The sequence below is a fragment of the Trifolium pratense genome, linkage group LG6, assembly GCF_020283565.1.
Source record: "Trifolium pratense cultivar HEN17-A07 linkage group LG6, ARS_RC_1.1, whole genome shotgun sequence".
Lineage (NCBI taxonomy): Eukaryota > Viridiplantae > Streptophyta > Magnoliopsida > Fabales > Fabaceae > Trifolium > Trifolium pratense.
The window spans coordinates 30190908-30204964 of NC_060064.1; the positions used below are offsets into that span (position 1 = coordinate 30190908).

Below are 14057 nucleotides of genomic sequence, written 5' to 3' on the forward strand. Positions count from 1 at the left end.
TGGATATAAGTAATTTGGGAAGAAAATAAGGAATGATGAATTTTTTTTACAAGAACATGGAAGAACGATGATGATAATTTTTTTTTGTGAGGAAAAACACTATTATTTAACGAAATAAATCATAAAATATTTAAGCACATTAATTAGTTTAAGTGATGGTTTTAAGTTTTCAGATTAAACAAAATGAATGGATAAAAACTAATCATTAGTTGGTTCAGTGGTAATTGATGCTGAACTTGGTAGGAGTACCACGGTTCGATCCCCCGCAACTGCGATCGGGAGGGGGCTGGAACCACATGATGCCAGAACTGATGCCCGAACCAGATTAAACTGGTGGTGAAAGCCAAAAAAAAAATGAATGGATAAAATCATTTAAAAAAATGAATGGGTGAGATTTAATACCAAATTAAACTTTGACATTTTGGTACATGAAGTCGAGCTTGTAATTTAGTCCTGAAGTCGAGCTTGTAATTTTCGATCGTCTTCGTGAGCTTAGCTCAGTTGGATAATTTTTCACGATAATCACACAAAAATTAAAAATGGTTGGATCATGATTAAACATTGACACCCCACATAAAAATAAATTCTCGACCATTCCTAAAGACATAGAATATATTATGCACTAGTCCGAGTTCAAACTCAAAAAAAAAAAAATTACGACCAAAATTGCACGGATTGTCATTGTTTACGACACTGCACTGAACAACAAATGTTGGCGAGAGAGGCAGAATTCTTTCAAATGTTGCCGCTAAAACTGCAATCCTTCCTCAAACACTGCACCGCCACCACCACAACATCGTGGCTACCAAAAACCTCATCATCACTTGCATTTCCATCCCAAAATCATAAACCACCCACCCTAACATTCCTCGCCGACAATTCCACCACCATACAACACCTCAAACAAGTCCACGCACAAATGATCATTTCTTCACACATCAACGACGAATTCGCCGCAAGCCGTTTATTCTCATCATTCGCACTTTCCCCTTTCGGTAACCTCACTCACGCTACTAAAATCTTCTCTTCCATACATAAACCCAATTCCTTCATGTGGAACACTCTCATTCGCGCTCAACAACAACCCCACAAATCTCTCTCCCTTTACGTCTCAATGCGTAGACTTGGTGTCTTACCAGGTAAACACACTTTCCCTTTTCTCCTCAAAGCTTGTTCGTCACTCTCGAATCCGTTGTTACCTTGTAAACAAGTTCATTCACATGTGGTTAAATTTGGGTTGTGTTTTGATTGTCATGTGGCTAATGGTTTGGTGCGTGGTTATTGTGTTTCTGGTGATTTGGTTGATGCCCGGTACGTGTTTGATGAAATTCCGATGAAAAGTTTGAGTCTTTGGACTAGTATGATTTGTGGGTATGCTCAGAATTTTTGTTATAATGAGGCTTTAGAGCTTTTTGAGGGGATGATTGTTGAAGGTTTTGAGCCTAATGGTGCTACCTTGGCTTCGGTTTTGTCTGCTTGTGCTCGGTCGGGTTGTCTTGAGCTTGGGGAAAGGATTCATGAGTTTATGAGAGTGAAAGGGGTTGAAGTGGGAGTGATACTTGGGACGGCGTTGGTTTATATGTATGCGAAGAATGGGGTGATTTTAATGGCGAGGAAGTTGTTTGATGAAATGCCTGAGAGGAATGTTGTTACTTGGAATGCTATGATTTGTGGTTTGGCTTCTCATGGATATGTTGATGATGCTCTTAGTTTATTTGAGAGTATGAAGAAGGAGGGGATTGTTGTTCCTAATGGTGTTACATTTGTTGGGGTTTTAAATGCTTGTTGTCATGCAGGTTTGATTGATGTCGGTCGCGAGGTTTTTTGTTCGATGAAAGTTGTGTATGGAATTGAACCGAAGATTGAGCATTATGGGTGCATGGTTGATCTTCTTGGGAGAGGAGGTAAGTTGTTGGAGGCAGAGGAAATGATAAAAAGGATGCCGTGGAAACCGGACGTGGTTATTTTGGGATCTTTGCTGGCAGCTAGCAAGAATAATGGAAACACTGAGGTTGCTGAAAGGGTGGTGAAAGAAATTCTTAATCTGGAACCTCACAATCATGGAGTTCATGTTGCTTTGTCGAATATGTACGCAGAGGCTGGACTATGGCAGGAAGTTTCAAGACTGAGGAAGATGATGAAAGAAGAGAAACTCAAGAAAGATCCGGCGTGGAGCCTTGTTGCAACTTAATTGAGTTTCTAACATGGCTTGTATACGCCAGATACTTCTCATTTTTTACGGAGATTTGATTATTTCATTATTAGAAAAATGGCAAGGAAGTGAGTTATTATTCAACTGTTCCCGTTGTTCCCAAAAATATTTATGAAGCTTACTGAAGAAATGATTCCACACTGATGCTATATCATGGAGTTGTATCCTAACAATTTGACATATGACAGATTTTTCCTTCGCTGTTGCAAGCACATAAGTATGCTGCTGGAGTTGAGAGGATATTTACTGTTTGGTGTTTGAGGACTGTTAGATTTTTATATTGAGCCTAACTCACCCTTGGTTGTTAGATTTTTATGAGGTTTCAAGTGCTAACCAATCCCCAATATCAAGTGCGGATTGATGAGCCAAACGGAGAATTCTTAAAAGCTTTATCTCATTGGTGTTTCTGCTGCATATATGATGGACAAGGAAGTTAGGGGAGAATTGCTTATGTAGCAGATAGTGGGGGCAAGCAACCGAATATAGGAAAAATGGGAAGGGAATCATCCCGGTCAATTTTGGCTTGAACCTTATAGGTTGTTCAGAGAGAGTGTCATGTCTTCTCTGAAATGTAACGGCTCTCGGGTTGCATGGAGCTTTTCTTATGTAATACATCTTGTTTTCAAATCAGTAATACTATTTCTATGCATCTTAATTTTGGGTTTCTATGACTGTTCTTGTTGTGATTGGGTTGCAATATTTTCTTGAATCTAGGTTTAGCTGTTTGATTCCCCGTATTCAATTATTATCTTTATCCATTTATTTATGCTTTGTATTTTAACTTTAAAAGTCCCTGTGGGTCTGTTTTGATCTGAAAAGGGGTCTGATATGGTTGTAGATAAGGGATTGTTGTACACTACAAAAGAATATTTTTTGGGGTTTCCATTCAATGTAATGTTTCATATGGTCTTGTTTGATTGATATTTATCTCTATTTTGGTGTTTGTATATTTAAGGTCTTGGGATGCATGTGGTGATTGAGCTGTCAACTGTTCATGGATTACTGCCTTGCTTTCGAGCTGTACTCGCTGTGCTAGGGAAGTGTTTGACCTTGCACAACACACTTTGACGAGAGCAGGTGAATTCTTTATTCCTTTCAATGGTACATATACTGAATCAGTTAGGTTTTTACTATAATTGTATGTTATTGGGTTGCTCTTATTCTAGTGGTGAATGATTGTTTAGGAGAATTCGTTTTAGAATTATGATCGATTTGAGTATTGATATATCTACTAGTTAGTTAGACTTGTTAATTAGGAATTTATTGAGAGGGAAAACATAGGCTGTAAATAATTGGAAGGAGAAATTAGAGGGCTATGTTGTTAATCCCAGCCAAACCCCAAAAATGCTATAGTAGGTGGAGGGATGACCGCTATTGTGAAGACTAAAAAACCATATACAAAATAAACATAAATTCCGATTTCCAACAAAATATTAATACTCAAATGAAAGACACATATTTCTTTCAGGGATAAAAATATTGATTTGCTCTTTAAAATTTGAACTCGTGATGATCTATTAGGGTCATAATTAAGTTTAGAAATTCTTAGATTATGTTCACTACCTACATTGTTGTATTAAATATTCAATCTAAGTGAAAATCTGTTGTGTGTTTATATAATTGAAATTGTTGGCTTTCTTTGATGTCATAATTCCTTTTAACTATATATATATATATATATATATATATATATATATATATATATATATATAATTTGGCTAATCAAAGATTAAAAGAGACATATTCCAAACACGTTGATGAATGAAACTTGTAGCTGGGTTCGATGCTGATTTTCTAACCCATGCAGACTTGATTTTTTTTTGTGGGGTTGGTGGTTGATCGCTGAATTGATTAACCAAGATATCATGCTTGTCTTAAAGAACCACCGATAGCAAAATGAAACGATTAATCCCATTAAAGATGGTACTTCCACGGTGCCAAAACGAGTGACACATTTGACCTATTTTGCACGGGATTAAAAAAAGTGTAAAAATGAATAAGAGAATGATCAATCATTTTAAGAAATTTTTTTAATCAAAATTTGAAATGTTACAAAACCGACAATTATAATAATCAGGTGGTGATGTTGTTGTTCTTCATATTTTATAAAAGTAAACAAAGGTGACAACACAGTTGAAGTAATCATTAGAGTGACAATATTAGAATGTATACATATAAAATTATATATGAAAGTAACATAATTAATTTTCAACTTTGTAGCAAATACATTGACGATTAGTACAAATTGCTTTGTAAGGAAGACAAAAATAAGGAAGACAATGTTTGTCAACATCACAAGGCCAAGTTCTTCCTGTGATGTAAAACAATAAGATAAGAAGGTTAATGAAAGGATATAAAATAAATAATGCATACGGCAAATAAAAAAATTGGAAAATGGTGGGAAAAAGGCTCACCGGTGCTTATGCCACTTGCAACAAAAAATAGAAAAATACAGACTATCATAACATAAATAAACTTGAGAATCTCAGTCATAATTTTTCTATTGTTCATGTAACTAACATTAAACTTTTGTATTTGTTTATAATGAAATTTTTTAGCACTTATGGAGATGCAAGAAAACCATTAAAAAAATAATGTCGTTATTTAATGTCTTTTACATACAAGCATGGGACTTATTTGTCCTTTGGAACACTCAATATTTTTATTAACCTTCATTATATTTTAGTTCTTATATAACCTTTGATGATATACGAAGGAAAATCTGTACAACAACAATATAATAGTATTGATTGATGAGAATGTTAGTCCTAGGCAAAATGAACCAATAAGGCACCAACATATTTATGCATAAATTGAAAGTATCTTATGATTAAAGATGATGAATGTCGACTACGATGTTGATTTGATTTATTCCACATTTTCATTATCATCAATTATTCTACGAAAATAATTTTCCTGAGTTTATTGCAGGCTCTTCTCTGTCACTGTTAATAAATCAGCAACGATTTCAAAACTGATTAAGTATGTTGAAGGCAGGTGGGAGTGGGGTTGAGTGTGGCGTAGGCTGCTCTTTGCATCGGAGGAGGATCAGTTGAAGGAATTAGAAGAGTTGATTGCTAGTGTGGTAATCTTCCCCGGGCATGAAGATAAGTGGAGTTGGAAGTATGATACATGCACAGGATTCTCTGTTAGATCAGCTTACAACCAGCTGCAATTTTCGATGATGCAAAATCAGTGTGATGATGGGTTTGCCTGATTGTTTAAGCTTTTCTGGAGCTGCTCAGTGCCGTCAAAATTTATTTTTCATGGTTGGCGTACTCTCTTGGATAGAGTCGCGATGAAGGATGCTTTGGTTGCAAGGGGTGACACATCTTTTGTGACGGTGCTATTGAGAGTTGTAGTCATGCATTTTTCTCCTGCCCATTGCTTACGGTGTGTGGACATCGATCTATCGCTGGCTGGGTTTTTGCCGCATCAGCGCTGGAGCACTTTCTGTAGCATTGAGTGTTGCTTACGGGTAAAACATGGAAAAAGACTCACATGACGTGGCATGGCTTGTTGTTGTTTGGTCAATTTGGGTTGTGCTAGAAACAAAGTTGTCTTTAAAGGAATGTTACTTTTCCAAATGATGGCATATTAAATGTAAAATTCTTGTCTTGGAGCTTGTTTTCATTGAGGGTTAGAAAAAGATCTGGTGTAGAGCTGGTCATTTATTTATTTTGCAATTAAATCATTTTGGAATTGTTTACTTTTCAGTTTTTTCTTTTTCTTCAAATCTGGTAGTAAATACTTCTTAACCAATGGTGTAAAAATAACTAAATCGAAACACAGCTTTCAAAATCTTTCTTTAAGCTTGAGAAATATCTTTTTTCATATACAACAACAAATGTTTTTCCATACGCATCAATCAGAAAGGAATTGAATCTTAGATCGAATAGTTAAGAAACCAAATATCTATCACTTTTGCTAAATGTTATTGGTTAAATTTAGAATTTCTTAAAAATACAGATCATGTAATATTTGCAAATGCAAAAAAAGAAAATGAAAACGCAATATTATGTCGAAATAATGATGCTATCAATTAAAGATTAAAGACTTAACATTTTGATTATAATATTTTTAGCTTATCTTAACAATGATGCTATCAATTAAAGGTTAAAGACTTAACTTGTTCAACTTATATTTACATGCATATACATATATCTTGACTATCAATTTAGATGAGGTCAATGTCTTATATTTTTTATATTAGCAGTTCATGTTTATTCAATAAATATAAATATGAACTTTGTTAAAAACTTATATATATTTATTCAATTTTGTATAACCGATACAGATAACTTGTTTTTTTTTTCTATAAGCAGATACAGGGTGGGCAAAAAAACTCAAAAACCAAACCGAACTGCCAAACTAAACCGAACCAAACCAAAAAAAATTGAACCATAAACTAACGGTTTTAAAACTGAACTGAGACAGTTCGGTTCGGTTCATGATTATCGGTTTGGTTCGGTTTGGTATAATGTTCAGTTTTTTTAGTGAAAAAAAAAATAGTTATGGTTTGGTTCAAAACCATAAAACTGAACCACTTTAACAGTTCGGTTCGGTTCAGTTCGAAAGACAAACAATTCAGTTCGGTTCAGTTATTATGAATTTCCAAAATAATTTGGTTCAGTTCAGTTTGATTTTCTTCCAAATCCGAACCATGTCCACTAACTTGCTTAAATCGGATAAAAAAAATCACATTATATGAATAAATTTTATATTTTTGGGAAAAATAGAAAAAATAATTAAACAGTAAACGAAAACAAAGGAATACTCTAGTTGCATCGTTAGGAAGAAAGTGACGAAATAGGGCACACTCCACAGTGCGTGCGTTTGTTTGTCTTCTCTCTCATAGTTCATTCAATTCAACCCCCGTTCTGTTCGTAGCTAATACTTTTTTTCAATCTTTTTTATTCCTTAAACATGTGAGTATTCACCATCTCAATTCAAAACAATAACACTAAACTTTCATTTATTCTCAGATTTTCGTTTCATGTTATTAATTTTTATTTTATTTTATTTTGGTGTAAATAATAAGGAAGGCAAAATCATCGGTGAATCGACCCCCAACACCAGATGTTGCCGATAATCTCCCAGAAAGAGAACCTACGTTTCAAGAACTTCTCAATATCAAGGTTTTCTATTTTTATTTTTATTTTTTTATTTCAGTGATTTAAGTAATTAATATAGTTGTCACTTGTTACTTTGTTGTTAGAATTGTATTATGATTCTTTCAAATCTATAGACATCTTTGGATTAACTTATTTGAGCTTATACAGTGATATAAGCACTTGCGAGCTATGAAGCACAGACATCGGACACAAACACTGACACTGATACACGGACACCAATAATGACATAATTCAATGTAATCATAAGTGTCGTAGTCAGATGCCGACGCGTGTCCTGCGTTTGACATTGGGACATACTTAATCTGAGGAGTGTGGGTGCTTCATAGCAGTTGTGAGACTTTTTGAGAGAATTTATGAAAACAATCTATGACATGTTTATAAATTGTTTTCAACTTATTTTCACAAGTTCTCCAATATAGCTTATGAAAACAGCTAGTTGCTTATGTGAAAAGAATTTGACTTTATTTTATTGTTTAATAGAATTAACTTATTTATAAGCACTTATATGATCAGCACTTGTGCTATAAGTTGCAAATTAAATATGGCCTAAAGTTGTTTTTCTTATAAAAAAACATTAACTGATGTTTTGTTTTTGGATTGCATGGTAGTTTATTGAGACGGGAGAAAAGGAGCGGTTGATGGAACTTTTGAGGGAAAGGCTTGTGGATTGCGGTTGGAAGGATGAGATGAAATCTATCTGCAGGTTTTTGTTTTATTTTTTGGTATATTCTGATTTTTTTTATTGTATCAAGGTATTTGCAAGAAATTTTTTTTTTGAAGAAGCTAAGTTAGCCCACCCAAATTGGCACCAGAGAGAATCGAACCTCAGACCTCAAGAGGAGCACACTCCCAGGTCCCAAGCCAATACCAATGCACCAACCCAAGTCGGTGATATTTGCAAGAAAATAATTTTGGGGTTTTAGGTTTTTACTACATTATGAATTTAAGAGTTTAATGGAGATACATTATCGGTGTAAATCAGTTTTACACTTGCATCTAATGAGAGACCTTCACTTTTCCATGTCAATTGTGGGTTGTGGGAAATAGCAGTTTGTTCAAATTCTGGCACGCTATTGTGCTATAGCACCACTATAGCCGCTAATTGACAATACTTTGTAGTCAATTACATATTGTGGAACAATGGTGGTTTCTTCATATTCCGCTTTTTATGGCTCTGCTATAGTTGCTTTTTGACAACATTGTTTCAAAATATACTTACAAAATTAGGGTGATGTGGCATAATAGTGAATTTTTATTGGAAGTCAGTGTAATGCTGGTTTACATGACAATGTATATCCTTTAAAATCCTAAATTCAATGCTGCTCTGGTTTCCATTTTCTTGGCTATATTGGAAGATGTATAATTATGCTCGATGTATTTGGTAAATATTAGATTTAAGTATTCATTCCCATTCTAAATTTAGATTTTAGTTTTCCCTCATTTTGAGCTCTACAAGCACCATCACAAAGATCATGAGCCAAACACGTACTCTTGTGATTATATGCTTTAGTTTATTTTTCATATAGTATGTATACACAAAAAATATGAAAGGTTCACCAAACCTGGTCACTCTAGGCAAGGCATCAGGATGCATTTTGCATTTTTGTATTAATTACCACACGATGGTTTGCCATATCTAATAACTAAACTGGTTTTTTGTGATTTTTTTTTCTGTTCACAAATGACACTATAAGTGTGTCATCAGTCTAATATGTTCAAGTCATTTTTGTGTTGTACTGGCTTAGTGAAGATGCATCATGGTCCAATGTGTCTTTATTAATTGTATAGCCTTATCTCTGTAGTCAATAGTGGTGGTGGAAGCTGCCATCACGTCCTTGCGTGGCGGAGGTCAAGCGCTATGCAAAACGCCGTTGCAGAGAGGATTTGTGTTGTGGCCATAGCATTGTGTGGCGACAGAATTGCGGAGAAAATGAGCCCAACAGAGAAGAGAGCGGAAAAGTAAAAAAATGCCCTTTTTATCATAAAAAGACAAAAGCACCATGGTCTTTAGCCTTTAGGGTTATTTTTTCCGACCTTTTAGTCTTTTTCAACCATTTTGGGTCTTGACGTTCGCAACCTCTAATCACTACTCTTTCACAACCTCTCCTCTGTGAGAGTTGAACCGGCAACCACTCCTCTCCTCTATGCGACCTTTGCTTCCATGCAACTTTGGCCTAGCTGGTGCCTCTGGTGGGACCTTCTCTCTCATGTTCTCTGTTTAATCCGATATCTTCTTCTGCCGTAGACTTCAGCATAGTGGTCTTACCACTACTATCTGACATTGACCACGTAAAGCCATATAATTTAGTGTCGTGTTTTTTCTATTTAAGATGTGTTGCTTGGAAGAAGGGATTACTGATTACCATATTACTTTTGGCTTGGTGTCTGCTTTTTGGATGAGTGTTATGCTTGGTTCACCGGCATGAGCTTTAGTTGCCATTTAGAAGTATTACGATAAATATGACCATGAATACTCAATGAATTCCTAGGAATTTCATATCTGAGAAAAGCTAGCAACATATTCTATTCGGTTCTAAATATAAGCAAAAGTCAAAATATATTTGGTCTAAATTTTAACTAAATACATGTTGACTTTTACTTATATTTAAGACCAGGGAGTACTTATTGTTTTGTGCATTCTTTTGTCCCTTACTCTTTAAAAAATGTATTGATTTTCATGAAATTAATCAATTACAAATAAGAGGGTGCTGCTAGTATTCTTCTGTCAGATTTTCCCCTATTGTTGTGTTTCTTTGTTTGATTCCACTTTTTCCTCTTACTTTAAGACCTTTCTTTTTTGTGTGACTTCTCAAAGTTGGAATTTGTCATACTTTTTTTCTACAGAGCATTTGTGAAGAAGAAAGGGAGGAATAATGTTACTGTAGATGAACTTATACACGTAATCACTCCAAAGGGCCGAGGTATTGTTAATTGCTTCACTGAAATATTTCTTTCTGCATATTGAAACCTGATTGTAACTTGGTTGAATTGAGTCATTAGGACAAAACCATACATGGAATTCTGCATTTTATTTGTTTGTGAATCTTGCTGAAAATATAATAAGATATCTGTATTTACTGACTCCGCGCTGTGTGGCTCAATCACATGGTTTCATCATATGCCTCTCTCATTTTCTCTCTTTCAACAAATCTATTGAAAAATATTTCAAGAGGATCTTATATAGCGGAATATTATGTCTTTCAACATTAGAATCTCTACAACTCAACTAACAAGACAGAGAACTTATCTTTGCAGCCTCAGTTCCTGATTCAGTAAAAGCCGAGCTGTTGCAAAGAATTCGCACATTTCTTGTTTCTGCATCTCTCTAATGGCTTCATCAGTAATAATATCACCAACATTCTGTAAAGATTAAAGTTTCAAGTTTGGATTGCAATTTGAATTGCAGTAGCACTGTTTTCAATGTCGATGAACTGATAAGTAAACAAGGGATTGTTTCTCAAAACTGAATTTGAAAGCATTAGAAAGAGTTATCCGCCAGTTATCGAAACATACAAAGAACTGCACACATTTGTACTGGATTGTATTCTAGGAGTATGAGTATGTGATGTAAAACCATGACTATTATGTACACCCTCTTTTCCTTATTTATATTAGATGTTGGTATAAATAATGATTTGATTCTTCATATCAAGTGTTCTTATACATAAGAAACTGATAGTGATATGTATTGGTATGCTTTCAATTTCAAATGTACAATTTTTTATAAAAAATGATAACATAGCATACAAAAGCTGAGCCAGTTACATTAACCCATGCTGATATGCACATATTCTCCAGCTAAATAGCACCCTCTTTGAGTTCATTTTTTTCTCTCCTAATGTTCCTCCCCCACACTTTCATACAAATCTGCCATAATCATGACTTGGATAAGCACAAGTATAACCAACCTTCCATTGTGTGGAATAAGTGCTTTAAAGAAAATAAAATCCAGTAACAAAAAGGTAAAAAAATTATTTTTGTTTTTTCTTTTTTATTGACAATAAAATTTATTTATGTTGACAAATATATATCCTTTCACAACAAAAGATCAATCAACAAGAACAATATTAATTTTATAGTAAATCATTTCTTTCAATTATTTTGAATATTATTTCTGGAAAAATATATAATTTACTTAAAGTCATTTGGCCATCGAACTTTTTTTCAAGAGAATTTCTTTTCACGTCTCCCGCCCTTTTTGCGAGCCCCTTGATTAATAAAAAATGCCACACTTGTATGATAACTATAGCAAGCGTTGTAAAAACACAAAATTTGGAAAAACAACGTTTGCAAGTTAACCTGCGACGGTATTTGCTTTGTAAGTAGTGATCTTGTCTGTTACAGGATGCAAACAACATGAATTCTTCAATAACAACATTGAAATTAAGAGCAACAATATTTGGAAAAACGTTTGCAACGTAACCTACAACGGTATTTGTTTTGTAAGCAGTGATATGCAAACAACATGAATTCTTCAATAACAACATTGAAATAGCAACAATATAAACATAAATAGAAAATATCAACTAAACACAAACAAGACTATGAAAAAGCTAAATATAAATTAAGAGTTTTACTTTTCGCACCCCCGGCATACATGTGTGCCCCTGATATTCCAAACTTATCCCTCTCGCTACTTAAAAAGCGAGTGTGTAAATAGTAAAAATCGGAGAAAAAAGATTCTGCTTTCTAGATAGCAAACTGCAAACTGAGTTCGCTTTCTAGAATGCGAACCTTATAAAAATCAATTTTTTTTGTCCTCTTCACCCTTCTCTCATCTCCCATGAAATAACTTTGAATGAAACACAGTACGCAAGTTAAAGTGTGAACTATTCATTCACCTAATTTTCTATTTTCTGTCAAACTTATCAACTCTTTGTAGCCTTAATACATGCCTATTGCAAGTATAAATGTAAACTTGGTCATATCGAATAAAGTAACAATTCAGTATAGTTATGTTTACAGTATGTGTGATTGGTCGATAATGTCACAACCGCTCCAGTGGCAAATTAAAATATGATATAAGATAGTGGCCACATTTTTATAAGGTACACTAGTTAAAGTGTAAAAGTGTAAATTGAATTCGCACTCTAAATAGCGAACTGTGTTTCAGTTCGCATTCTACAGAGCGAGTGACAATATCTTATACTCAACGTCAGCGCCCCCCTAGATGAAAAAAATCATGAAAAAAACTACAAACTGAGTTTGCTTTCTAGAATGCGAACTCATTTTTTTCATGATTATTTTTCACCTAGGGAGCGCAGATGCTGGGATTGAGTTAAAAATATTGTCACCCGCTACTTAGAATGCGAAAAGTGCTCGAATCCTAGAAGGCGAAGGGGTTAGTTTGGTAATTTCAAGGGGTGCGTAAGAAATTTCAGGGGCGCGAAACTCATAAATTATTTCATCTCCCTCGGGCTCAACCATGCAAGCCGCAATTTCATCAAAGGTCCTCAGACGAACCAAGGTTGAACATATCTCTCTAACGTCACGTCTTACTCAATTGGTCCCTTGGTACTATACTGAGAAAAAATAGAGAACATAATTCTCACATCACCGTCGTGTATAAGTTTCATGTTGTTGAACCTAACACGTTTGTTCGTGTCGACCGACAAACATTGATACTCAACATCGGCCACCCTTCTTGCATCGTCATAGTTGATATGATAATAAATTTGGCCCAGTTGATGCTTCAGGTCGCACAGTGTAGCATCGAAATTGATCCTAAACAAAGTTGGTTTCCTCCTTGTTGTACTAAACTGCAACTAGTGAGAGTTCCTTTCATTGGGATAATGTCTATTTTTCTGTGTTGTGAATGAAAATGAACCAAAAATATCTATTTATATAAGTTTTGGTGTGTTTTAGACCACACATTCGACACACATGTGTACCGGCACATGCTAGAATGCGAACTTGTCGGGTTATGGTTCGCACTCTATCATGTGAACTGTGTAGTTCCATAACACAACACGCTCTGTTTTTTATTATTTAACATGTTTTCTATAAAAATTAAAACACAAAACCATCCAACAAATTAAAATGCTTAACGCAATAAATTCTAAATTAATTGTTCTCTCGATATGTGCTACAATAATGTAGGCACAAAAACTCTCCTCTAATTTCCACTAGTCAGTGGGTGCAGCTGCAAACGTCTCGGATCTGACTGACTGAAGGGACTAGGTTAGTTGCTCTCCCGCCCTCAATTTATGTCTCCTCATCTATAAGAGCCTCTTGCTCAACTGAACATGTGGATCTCTTGGTGGTGTCGGCATAATATAAGGATGTGATATCTTCGTATATTGCCTCATACAACCACTCATAGTAAGCCATGTATAAAGAGCATGATCGCCTCACTGGACGAGAATTGTCTGCATATAATCGAATTGGCACACGAGTCTCTTGGGGAGGTATCGAACCACGATCGTTCTACATCTGATCCAGTTAGAATATAACATTAGAGTTATATGTAATATTTTGAATAATTAAGTAAATAAAATTAGAGTTATATACAATTACCTAAAGTAGTGTCTTATAAGTTTCCAGGTACTTTGTCTTAGGGATGGTAGAAATGTTTAGCTCCATGTAGAGGTAAGCGAATGCAATAGTGCCCCAAGCATTGCTGTCAAGTGCCAACCATCTAAAGGTCCTTAAAGTACTACATGTAGGTGACAGGTTCAAATGTTGGGAGATGTGAAAATAATTTTATTGTT

The 14057-nt window shown here is 34.8% G+C and overlaps 2 protein-coding genes and 1 long non-coding RNA gene across 3 annotated transcripts; 2 read left to right on the top strand and 1 right to left on the bottom strand.

Annotated features, from left to right (window-relative positions):
• The first annotated feature begins 566 nt into the window (after window positions 1–566).
• LOC123891392 (pentatricopeptide repeat-containing protein At5g06540-like) lies at window positions 567–5921 on the top strand. The gene is made up of 3 exons (XM_045941254.1): window positions 567–2818; window positions 3168–3289; window positions 5144–5921. Exon 1 carries the CDS (start codon window positions 710–712, stop codon window positions 2189–2191), a length of 1482 nt encoding a protein of 493 aa, XP_045797210.1. The 5' UTR covers window positions 567–709; the 3' UTR covers window positions 2192–2818; window positions 3168–3289; window positions 5144–5921.
• LOC123891393 lies at window positions 4346–5145 on the bottom strand. The gene is made up of 2 exons (XR_006803089.1): window positions 4627–5145; window positions 4346–4523 (listed from the first exon to the last, which is right to left on the bottom strand). It is a non-coding gene; the product is annotated as an uncharacterized LOC123891393 (long non-coding RNA).
• Window positions 5922–6980: 1059 nt separating the features above from the next.
• Window positions 6981–10978, top strand: LOC123891394 (transcription and mRNA export factor ENY2). Its single transcript, XM_045941256.1, has 5 exons — window positions 6981–7140; window positions 7254–7350; window positions 7956–8050; window positions 10192–10268; window positions 10603–10978. Coding segments are annotated over exons 1-5 (345 nt in total). The 5' UTR covers window positions 6981–7138; the 3' UTR covers window positions 10677–10978.
• Window positions 10979–14057: the final 3079 nt, after the last annotated feature.

What these genes read in the sequence shown, in the direction of transcription:
- LOC123891392 (XM_045941254.1), top strand. Translation starts at nt 710, where the DNA reads ATGTTGGCGAGAGAGGCAGAATTCTTTCAAATGTTGCCGCTAAAACTG.
- LOC123891394 (XM_045941256.1), top strand. An exon ending in AAGAACTTCTCAATATCAAG is followed by an intron (nt 7,351 to 7,955) that starts GTTTTCTATTTT and finishes ATTGCATGGTAG; the next exon opens with TTTATTGAGACGGGAGAAAA. An exon ending in AATCACTCCAAAGGGCCGAG is followed by an intron (nt 10,269 to 10,602) that starts GTATTGTTAATT and finishes TTATCTTTGCAG; the next exon opens with CCTCAGTTCCTGATTCAGTA.